We start from the raw sequence: 12328 nt of genomic DNA, 5'->3' as shown, positions 1-12328 counted from the left end.
AGTTTGAAACACTATAGATCTACTTGTACTGACACTGGAGCCAATGTCTGCGCAAATTACAGGTTGGCTATCAACTTATGCTATCTTATAAGTAATTAGACACGCTCCGGAGACATGAACCTTATGCACTGACCGTTGCAAGATATTCACGATCTTCCCATATAGTCTAACACTGTTTCTCAACTGGTGGTTCGTGACCCAGAAGTGGGCGGCTGGACCGTTTTCGTTGACTATGGCGAGTGTGTACGTAAAAATGTGTACAGTGTAACCAAAAGTTATTTTTACACTGTGAAAGACAGTTTTTAAAGTTTGCTCTTCGGTATCTTCAACATCATTTTCATTTTGGACCATTTTTCCACAGTGTGTAATAATTTTTGGCTACACTGTGTATACTTTGAAAGTTTGTTTCTAATGTCAGATTTTGTTTTTTCCTTTTAGCAGTGCATGAAGGCTCTTGGCTACTGTCACTGCAATGTTCTATTTACTATTACTGCACTATTTGTGTTGTTAAATAAATTTGGTTCAAAATTTTTTTTAATATGTGTTAATAACCATGGAAACATATGTGTGTTGAGGTTCCTGCACTGTATGGAAAGGTGTGGACTTTGAATTTTGTGTTTTCCAAGTTTGGATAAGTATGTAAATGGAAAGAGTATGGAAACATGTTTTCAGACTATTGCAACTAATCAGCCTTCTATAATTTCCAGTGAATGTATATTGATGCAGGTTACCTTGCAGTGTACAACACTAACAGTTGGGAAATGCAAGTTTTCACATGTTCCGCTTGTCAATCCCAAGTAATGTAATTGGTTGGCTAAGGATCCCAAATGCGAATGTGAAGCAAAAATACAAAGTGTACGTGAAGTTGGTCGACATTTGGAACGTGGGTGAGATGTTAACCCCATGGTGGGCAGAAATGTTACCGTTTAATTGCAGCCAGCGGCCAGCGCCCAGTCCTGGCAGGATGGCCAGTAGGGCAGGGCTGCATTCTCTGGGGGCATCGACTTAACAAACCACCCAGGCCAACTGCCTATTTAACACACTACGTGTGCCATCTCCCATTTCTCCACCCCGCCCTGGCAACTGTTTCCATCACCACCCCGGGGTTGACGACGTTTAGGTTCTCCACCCTGGATTTTTTAAATTTAAAAACGGAAAGTGTGTAGGAAGCCAGAGGAACCTTGATCTACCGTCAGCTTTGTTCACCAGTATCTTTCTTTTGCCTTCTGTTAGTCTATCACACATCTTATGCCCCCCCCCCCCACCCTGGGTACATCCCATTTCGTATTTTATTTGCCATGTGATCCTTTAATGTCTATGATCTTGAAAACTAACGTATTGCCTTCCCTCTCATATCTTTGACACAAAGGAGATACTCATAATATTCGTTGTTTTCATCTGTTTAAGATTCTTGTTGTAAACATTACTTGTGGTTGTGCCACGAACCACGTGGAACCTCTTTCCAGGGCTGGATGGCCCATGAGGGAACGTAAAACCATAACAACAGGAAGTTCTAGCAGCTTGACAATGAAATCCACTCACCCTATCATATTATAGTACGCTAGAGACATACCAATACATGTTTCATTATAAAGTTAGTGTTATGGGCCTACTTAACTGGAAATAAAAAAAAATTATAGCTATAATTTTTCTTTATACATAGAAATACGTCCACATTTCTACGTTTTCTTTCCAAATGCAGTCGGTCTGCATGGTTGTTGTTACCTTGCTGTGAAATCTATTAATCGTCTGCCCCCTGGCGTTTCAAATTCAAATTTGCCTCCGGAAACTATGACGCGTTCGGTAGTGCAGGTTACAAGAAGCTCTTCGTGCATTTTATAGAACCGAAATATTAATCAGTTGTAAGCAATGTATGAGGAAACCAGTTGGCAGGATTAAATGCTGATTGTTTCGGTTCAAGGTATGCTGAAGCTTTCTGTACTTTTAGAATTTGATGAAACCGTAAAGCAGAGAAAACATCGGCATTCGATTGCATATGCAGTGCAACATGTCAGTGGCCGAGCAAACGAAGCAAAACGAAAACATATTCGCATTGACACATTAGAATTAAATCCATTCAAATAAAACGTGCTTCTTAACACGGTGCGCCTTGAGTTCGCAAAATGAATGTTTTGTATTTTGAGTCTGATCACATGTCACATGAATATTCCCTAAAGTCGTATTTCTCAGCTCGTCCTCGCTGAATTCCCAGTTAGGATAATTTTCTATACATGTAACATTACTTCAGTGCTTTGAATATCTAGTCTGCATTTCAGATTAAGAAACTGAACTTAATACTGTAAACTGCATGCGGCATAAGCTATATACGTTGTTTTAAATATGAAAGTATTTACTGTCGGTTTTAAATATTGTATTCAATTATTTTATCAGGTACATGTATATCGGAAACATTCTTATTCTCATCTATGAATAACAAGCAAAATGTTTTAACCGTAACTGACGGAGCATGCGTTGATGTTTTCAGGATTTCCGCAAGCACGGTAGTTACCAAAAACGTTTGAGGGGCGTACCGCAAAAATAAATTAAAGTCGAACTCGAGATTCATTTCTGTAACCTTGTACTGTGACTTAGAGACGCTGCTGATGTTCATTCAGTTGAAGGTGAAATGAGTGATTTTTTAAATATGTTGTTTTTGTCTTACTGCCATGTTATACAGTTGCGACACATTGTAGAAATTTATCGTTTGAAAATATTTGTGAATGTTGCATAGCAAAAAAATATCATGTGATGTAACATAATAGAATAAATGAACCATGCAATGGCCGCTTTATTTGGTGCACCCTACTAGTACTATATGTAAGACTCGCTTTTGCTTTCTGCAAAATGTCAACTTCCTCTGCCATTACCCTCCTTGTATAAATAAAAATCACACCGATTCATTCATTCATTTTCCATACTCGCTTGTTGCCAGTTCAGTTTATATAAATTTAAACATACCCTGCACCCTCTCCAAAATTAGAAGATTGATTGACACGAAGTGACCGGATATATTTTTTGTTTCTTATTGTGTGTAAATATATTTACATTACAAGGTTTCTTATGCATTGAAGCCAGCGTTAATATCACAGAATATGTATTTTATGTGATTTTTATAAAAAAAAAAAACATTTCATGTGTATAATTTTATAACACCTTGTCACGTACAGAATATAAATTCCATCCATTTTTATACCCATATAGTTTGTTTTTTTGTTCATGTGTCTTTTTAAAAAATATAATCTAATCTTGACTGATATCAGCTTATATTGAGATTAAATAGATAAAACAATGTTTTTTTCCATCAGATACAGTTAAAATACAGTTTCCATCAGATAAAATATCGCTTTTTTTTTTTTTTGATCCACCCCAATACATTTTAGGTCACTGTAGTTCATAAAACAATCAGCTTACAAATAACCAACCGTTTAATGCAAATAGGCATGGACAGTCTTTAATACAGTGTAAGAAATATATACAGTTAAAAATATACACAGTTTTATCATTTGAAACATTATTGGGGCCGTCAGGTTTTCCACTTAGTTTTACAGGTACGTCTAGAATCTTGCGCGTGTTAAATGACTGGAGAGAAATGTCAACTTAAAATTAAAATGGGGGGGGGGGGGGGGGATAACACAGAGAGGCACTGGGATGCATGAATGAACTGCAAGAATACAGGAGATCCTGGCGTACATGAACTGACAAAAATAACACAGAAACAGGAAATGAATAAAGACACAGGAAACCCAATTTCTGTTACAAAAATAGATCAACGTTCTTATTTTCTGCTTCCTCTACCTTCCCAAATCTTTTCTTTTCCTCATGCTTGCATTTTGTTGAAAACGCACTCAATGTTTTGTAGTTTTGGTTTAAAACAAAAATGACATAAGGCGCCTTTAAAACCTGCGCTTACCTACATCAACCAATAAAATAACACGTATATTAATGTCATGCGTTAAGAAAGCCGGGTTTTGAAAGAATGCACAAGTCAAAAAGCTGTATAAAATATAACATCACAAACACAAAAATGCGTGCATATATTTTTTTTACAGTATTTACTAAAATAAGCTTAAATGAGAAATATTATTAAATGTCTACAACAAGTAAAACATTCTTTTAATATCAGAATGAAATTCAGACCTCGGATTTTTGAAAAACTGTGATGGGGAACGTGCCAACTCTTTCTAGTATTGTACCAGAAGTAAAAAATTAAGGTGCAGTCCCATTAACATAAAGAGCAGGACCTAATTTGTATTGACATATATAATACACGAATCGTCTCACCTCAGACTGACAAGTTCATGCCACATTAATGTCAACACAGTTGGTGGCCATTCGGGATGCTCGCCAACCTGAACGAAACCCAGACGTTTATCTGGAAAACATTTGTTTTGGCTCCGGGACCCTTATTTTTTGATGAAACGTTTTTGTTACTAGACACTTAGAAGAAAAAACTGGTGTTTCATGATGGCGATGTTGATATAAAAGGTCATGTTGATGACTTAGTTATATGAATCACAGTCACTGTTTCGGTTTGAGGAAGGCTCTCTGCTGGGTTGTACAGACAATCTCTCCAGTGCTGTTGGATAGCAAATGCAGTCATTGACACTATATCCAGAGTTACAAAGTTGCAGTTTAAATAAACACGCAGTCTAGTATCCAGTTCTGAACAGCTAGTGCTGGCAACAGGTAACCTCATCATCACATTCGACACGTGAGTGAGTGAAGATGTAAGGAAAGAGAGGAATCCAAACCCTGTTGTCATCTTTCTAGTCAAATTGCCTGAATTCTTGTATATTAATTAAAACACAACAGTGGGCTTAATACAGATCTGAAGTTCGGCATTCATCGGCTACACGTATAAATGTATATGACTACGTAAACTTTTCTCACAAAGATGAAGCCACATTCGAATGCCGTAAAATTCACCTCATATTCTTCCCAACAAAATGAAAATATGTCATGAAAACGCTTTAAATTTCAAAGCGTATGAGTTATGACTGGTATACTTTTAGCTGTTCTATAGCTGTCTCAGGAACGGTGGTTTACGGGCGTATATTCCCTGCACTCACCAGGGTACGAGTATCTCGCTGAGCTGCTGCTGGGAGGCTTTCCGGCCTGCGCTCTGTGAAACGACACTGACACAAAATGCAGGCAGATGTCATAAAGAAATATACAGATTCAGTAGTTACTGTACAAAACGAGTTTACTAACCTACTTGAAGGTCCAAGCAATAGACTGAGTATTGGTTTAGGCTCCAGTGCAAATACAGCACTATGCAAAAGTCTTAGGCAGGCAAAGAAAATGATGTTTAGATTATCCTCGTGTTGGTGTAAAACTATAATATTATGCCTGTCAAAGTTTGTCAGCTTAGCCATTTCAGAACCTCTGCTATAATCATCCTAGTATTTGCAGCGACCGTCCAGTGCAGCCATGTATTTTTTGACTTGGCCACTAGCACACCTCATACAGCTAGTCAATCTCTCACTGACTTTTTAAACCAATATAATTTAATTATTTAATTGAGCCGTTGGTGAAATTTAACAAAATCGTGGAATGGCTGAGGTGCCCCTGAGGAGAAGTTTGGGAACTGAAGTGGTGTTCATCTAGCCACCCAACTAGATATCAGTAACTTTTTAGAAAACAGAAGAAATTATTACTAGTTTTTATTGTGCTACTCTTAATTTGCACACGTTCTAATGTTAAATTGTGTTTTTTGTTCTAAGCCAAAGTACACTTGGTACGCAGATAAACAGCTTTACACGTTTCTTTGGACTGTCTAACCCTTTTGCGCGGTCCTGTTTAACGAGCTGCTGAGCCTTTGCCAGAGCTACTAATAAAACATTTTTAGATGATGAAACACAATGCGTCCGCCGCTTTGTGTAAAAGTGTCTATTAACAAAAAAAATCACGCAGACCACTCACCACTCTGACTCTGCGTGGGTCCAATCCACTCCCGATTCCTCCGTTTAAACACTGCGCAGAAAACGCACCATTTATGTCCATGTACACAGAACCCACAGTCACAGTGGAAAAAGTCCTGGATCTAAGTCAGCAGGGTACATAATGTTTAAGAAACAAGGAATTTTTTTTTTGCTTTTTACAAACATATTAACTATACAGGAACATGCAGCAAAATAGCCGTCCACAATAGAAGCATATGCTGGGCATTAAATATATATTGGCGTCAGACTGATAAAACCTGTATCAATCAAAGGAGGATGACTACTAAGAGCTTAATTTTCCGTGTTTCCCAACTTACATTTGTTGTGAAGGGTGGTGCACCTCTTGTGTCCGAACCTGTGGAAAAGCAGGACTAGGATGGCCGTGATCAGCAGCCCCGTCACAGTCTTGTAGCCTATTAGTTCTTTACTCTTGGGGGGAGCTGGATGAGCAGAATGAAGGAACTGACACTTCTGGTTTTAAAAAGACACTCTAGTTCTACTACAGAGAAAAGGCAGAGCACCTTCAAAAATACGCCTTCCTGTCATAGGTGGTGCTCAAAAACCATGAACTTTAGGTTCAGAGCTGATGGCATGGTGAGATAGTGTTGAAAATAACTTTCAAAAATGTTTAAAATGCACAGGTACATGCACACGGACTTACCTTTACACACAAGCTCCAGCGTCATGCAGTTGTTACGCGGCCTAATTCCATTTTCCACAATCTCGTAACCTCTAGAGTTTTGTGACTGTTTCCATCCCTCGAATCTGTCACACCCCAGATTGGCGCAGAACACGTTCCTTAAGGATGTGAGCTTTTCGTAACTTTGGTAGCAGAGTGGGGCCACATCTGAGAGGTTAAATACGACGTGGAGGGCCCCGTGGCACGAGCTCGCCTTGGCACTCACGGTGATGAATGCCAGGACCGGGGGAGGAGGAGCAGTGGGTGATGGTGACGGGACTGTCACAGGTGTAGAACATGCCAGACAGGTAGTAGGCTCAGTAGCGTTTCTGGTGGTTATCGTTGGAGTAGTAGGTTGAGTAGGTAGGGATTCATTGCACACAACTGCAATAAGAGCAAATGAGAGCTTATTTTTATTTTTGTTGTTGTTGCTGATGTGATGAATAACCCACCATCCATCTACTAATTACTCATCCAGTGTAGGATCACAGGGGTCCTGGAGCCTATCTGAGGAAACAGAGGACATGAGGCAGGGAAACACCGCAGACAGTATTCCGGCCTGCCACAGGGCAGGCACACGCACACGCACACGCACACGCACACGCACTCACAATCACGCATTGCAGCCATTTCAGGGACACCAAATCACATAACTGCATGTCTTCAAATTGCATGAGAAAACCCAAGTTACATGGGGTGAACATTGGATGAACACGGGGAGAGCGCGGGGTGAACATTGGATGAACACGGGAAGAACACGGAAAGTACAAAAATGCAAAGAGCTGAGATTGAATTCAAATGTGCTGCCCTGGAGAAACGACATCACTGTGTGAGATTATTATTATTATTATTATTATTATTATTATTATTATTATTATTATTATTATTGTTGTTGTTGTTGTTGTCATTGTTTGATCAATTTCCATAACTGCATCCATATCATTACAGTAAAAGTAATACTGATGATTGCAGAAGTAGCAGCAATTAAAAGCTTTTACTTTTACTCTTTTCCTTTTAAGACTGAGCTGATCTGCAGCGACCAAACGACACCCAAACCAGCACCTTGAAAACACTGCAGGCCATATATCCTCAGTCATGTTCCTGCAGATCCTCCGTTCCTGCTGGCTTGTATTAAATTAGCATTAGCATTCACTAGGCTGCTATAACAATATCTGCATGTTGCCTCTAAGCGACTGAAGAGTGTTACACATAAATGCAAACAAAATTTTAAAAAGCTTCATTTTACTTCGTTCGGTTCTGTTATGTATCTGACACAATAGCAAAAACTCTACAACTAAAATTAAATTATTACTGCAACGGCAAGTTTTTAAGAAGCTGAATAATCATAATTGCACCCACATTGCTATTTTAACAACAAATAAACTCTTATTTATAAATTTACAAGGCACGCCTAATATTTTTCAAAAATTCACAAATATCAAGACTAGTGATAATAACGGTCAGTCATAATTATCTAATTGCAAGTTCAGCAGGAACAACAACATACATAAAAGGCCAGAATTACCCCACAGTTGAAGAAATAGGCCTAACTGATCAAGCATTCCATCTTTCGACAGAAATTACATTCGCACGTAACCACAAAAACATAATGCGTTATTGCCGTATAGACAATACTGCCCTAATAAAAAATTTAAACGACGTTTGGTTTTTTTATCCTGATGTGGAACTATGAATTTCATATCTGCCGAATCATGGCATTGACCTCTCTTAAAGTCATCGCACTGCTCGCAGTGACAATCCAGTTCACCCATGTAATTCTTGACTCACCAACTGGCATGCGATTTTTTTGCCTCGCCATTACCTCATCGTCTCGCCACACTTGCTAAGTTAATTAACTGAGCTGCTGGTGAACTTTAATGAAGACATGGTATGGTTTTGGTGCCCCTGAGGAGAGGTTTGGGAACTGAAGCAGTATTCATCTGGCCGTCCATTGCAACAAGATACGAAGATATAACTTTTTGTAGAACAGATGAAATGCTTCTTTGGATTTATTATGTCACTGATCTATACTGAACTATATTCGTAAATTATTTCAAAACGTTTTTTGTTTCTGAGCAAATAAACACTTACTTCCCAGATAAATGTTTGACGGCCTGCAACTTTTGCACCGTACCGTAATTAATACGTTTAAATTACTTTTTTGATGCATGTTAAACTCAAGAGGTTTCCAAGTTTAGGATAGCAGGCCAAACGCATTCCTGTTGTCAGGTTTAGACTGAAAAAGGCGCCACGTGTTTGCTTATATTCTGATACAACAAACGGACTGCTATGTTTATTGAACCAAAAACAAACTTACCAAACAGTAATACGGCAATAATTGTCAGCTTCACCATCGTCACTGAAAGAGTCATGTAAAGTACAATGTTACCAAATAGGCAGGGATCAATCTCACCGGTGATGTTTATAAAATTCATATATTAGTTCAATATGCAAACCTAATTTATTCTATCAACTTAAGGCAAAATAAACGCTACAATGGGGAGTTAAATTCATTAAAAATTGTTGAGAAAATAATGAACGGCGCCAGTATAATGGTTATACCCTAATAGTGCCTACAATAAATAAATAAATAAACCTACTTGTAGCAGCAAGACTGGGCATGTATTTTTTATATATAATCGTAACAATTAATGTCACTGTTAGGCTGACTTTCATCAGATATGTACATGTATTATTTACTTGGATAATCTCATTAGCCTATATTCCAGTTACAAAAAGTGCGATTACAAGACAGAACATTATTTTATTAATAACATTAAATTCAGGCGTGTCTTACCTCTAGAAGATCGGGCAGAGCGAGAGATGTGGAGAAAGCACGAGAGACCGGAGATCAGCACGAGAAATGAAGGTGAAGGAAGTGTGCACGAGAGAAATAGTGCGACTCTCCCATCGGCTCTGCTGCTCTTTCTCGGCCTCTTTGCATACATAGAACTTCCTTGCATCAAAGTGTGTTAGCGATGAAAAGAGAGAGAGAGAGAGAAAGAAAGATGGGGGTGGGGGAGAAGGGAAGCATAGAATAAGCAGATGAACGAGGAGTGAAAAAAAGAAAAAAATACTTAGCGAAAGAGTAAGAAATGATTGCGATGTTTAGGAGACAGTAACTATGTTCATTTCTTCCGTTTTTATGCTCCCCCAGGTGCACAAAATTGCGTCACACTTAGGTTTCTCACACCCATGGTGGAGATGGTGTGCTTCAATGCCCAGGGCATACCTGTGCAGACGCTGTAATAATGTTTTTTTACCCTCTGTTCTATGTATTCCATTAAACCACTAGTCGCACCACGACACAAGTCAGTAGACGAGTTATGACTGTTGCATGATTCGGTTCTCATTTGGTTTCATTTTCTTTCATCTTTCGCAGGTGGTTTACCGTTCAATGGATTTACTGAGAAAAATACCAAGTGCGCAGCTTCAGCTCATCTTCTGTGTACAAATTACTGTACTACAATGGTTATTTTTTTCTTCTTTTTCCATCTACCTGCTTAAAAAGGTAAATAATGTAAAAACGGTGTGTGGCATCTTTAATTTACATTTACAAATATATCGTAACGGTGTATTTCTTCTGATAGGTTATGGTTGTTTATGATTTCCGAATGTAGAAAGGTCTGTTAAGTTACCTGAACAATAAACAATGTATTGTTAGAATGTGCAGCGCGTTACAGGAAAGCGAACTGTGCAAAATCCATTACATTATTATGGGAAGTACTTTGCATTCAGAAGCGATATGAATAATCGTATACAGAAATGTTTCAACTTCCAGTGTGAGCGATTTGCGAGAATGTCATCGAAACAATATGTTAAAGACCCATTTAGAACAAATTTATTTTGTATAACATTATGTAGAAATTCAAGAATAACGTTTTCATGCTCTCGTCGTTGTCCATACTCCATTTGACATTAATGTGACGATCCATAGCTGATCCCTAAAGCCACCGAGAAGTAGCATGCCCATGGTTGGGACATCAATCAACCACACTATTACCCTGCTTTTAAACAGGCCTACTCTAATACCTCTGTATTAGTTTTTATTTTTGTACTTTATTGTTCTGATACATGAAGAAGTAGTTCACGGGTCATAGCCAGAAATCACTTTTAAAAGTTAAAAGCTGGAATAAATGTATGGGTTTCAGTGTTTCGATAATCTAAGTTTCTTTTAATATGAAAAAAAGAAACGTATATTTCTTAACGAAGGCGCATACACGCAAAATAAACTCGATTACGGGACGGATCTGATATTTTTCTAGTCTCATATTTATTATTCTTGTTCTTTGTTTAGATTTCAGGTTTAATTGCATTTTGTTAAATCAAATAAATACACATCAACACATTAGTCACAAAAACATCAAATACTTGTTTCGTTACACTTTCGTTGTCCCGCGAAACGGCAAAAAGCGGCGTTTTCCCAACCTCGTGTGCTTCTGTAATGATCTTCTCATGTTCGCAGTTCACAGTTGTGATATATGTGTGTGTGTGAACCAGCAAGATATCAATTTTAATTTTAATATGAAGAACCTCTGATATAACTTTATTTGCTGGGATTCATTTTAGATCATTTTCACGTTTCAGTCCCTCGGGATTACGTCGTCAGAGAAAGGGTACAGCACTGGTACAGTTTTGTTCCCCAGGGTACAAACAACATTAATGTACCCCAATGGTGCAGAGATGTTCCCCAGAGTTCATTTCTGTACCTTAAATTAGAATCAAGTGTACATTTACTTACAACTACTGTACAACTGGCAGACCCTGGAGGGGTAACAATTGGTACTTTTTTCAGACAGTATATTTACATTACTTTTCCCCCTGCAAATCACGTATTACTCATTTTCCCCCTATTTCATTATCACATTGCTTTACATGTGATACAATCTTATACGTATACCCATGAGTAGTAATTTAAATGAAGTTATCGAAGAGGTAAACCCCGGAAATCACACACGCGTATCGTGTTATTTCATGCTTTATGTTAAGATTTTCTTACAGTTGAGTGCATCCGTGTGTACGCCTGTTTTTCTGTAGAGTATAGTTCACACTATGCTACTGCAGAACCATTAAAAATGCTATCAAAATTCATGGTCCCTCATCAAGTCAGGGCTCTTAATATGTAATCGTATTACACATTACATAGAATTACATTGTTTCTTAATATGTAATAATATTACACATTACATAGAATTACATTGTATCTTCATATGTAATATGCAGCAACTATAAATATAATACATTGACCAAAACAGCACATTTACCCACTGCACTACTACTCGTTTTTCCCTGTTTTTTCTATCGCCATTTTCGATTTGGCGCCGCTTTCCACATCAGAAAGGGACAGATGAATAATGTTTCTCTTTCACACATTCAAGAAGAAACCAAACCTGGCGGTACGAAATTAAAGAGGCGTTTGAGCTCCGGCGTGAGTAGGCCGTGCTTTACTACGGAGCACGGAGATCGAGAGTGAAAATGACCTAACAGTGAAGGTGGGGGGAAATCTGCCAGGCCCAGCTGCCTGTCGCATCAAAAAGCAGACTTTTTTTCTGAGATCGCATGCATGTTATGCATAGAATAACCATCTGGAGCACTCTTAGTGTACACCAGACATATTTCTCCAATGCTTTTATTCCAACTGACATACAGTTAAGGCGGCAGGTTCAGAAAATTACCGAAGCAAGCGGACAAGTGACCCTGAGATTTG

The 12328-nt window shown here is 38.3% G+C and overlaps 1 protein-coding gene across 1 annotated transcript; it reads right to left on the bottom strand.

Annotated features, from left to right (window-relative positions):
- Nucleotides 1–3412: 3412 nt before the first annotated feature.
- Nucleotides 3413–9718, bottom strand: LOC125704702 (uncharacterized). The gene is made up of 7 exons (XM_048970657.1): nt 9419–9718; nt 8939–8980; nt 6604–7005; nt 6260–6382; nt 5923–5973; nt 5070–5135; nt 3413–4576 (listed from the first exon to the last, which is right to left on the bottom strand). The coding sequence occupies exons 1-7, from the start codon at nt 9582–9584 to the stop codon at nt 4500–4502; spliced, it is 927 nt and encodes a 308-aa protein (XP_048826614.1). The 5' UTR covers nt 9585–9718; the 3' UTR covers nt 3413–4499.
- Between the last annotated feature and the right edge of the window lie 2610 nt (nt 9719–12328).

Source organism: Brienomyrus brachyistius, chromosome 12 (genome assembly GCF_023856365.1).
Source record: "Brienomyrus brachyistius isolate T26 chromosome 12, BBRACH_0.4, whole genome shotgun sequence".
Classification (NCBI taxonomy): domain Eukaryota; kingdom Metazoa; phylum Chordata; class Actinopteri; order Osteoglossiformes; family Mormyridae; genus Brienomyrus; species Brienomyrus brachyistius.
Note: the sequence above shows the minus strand (reverse complement) of the source record. Positions and strands in the feature narration are given on the sequence as shown.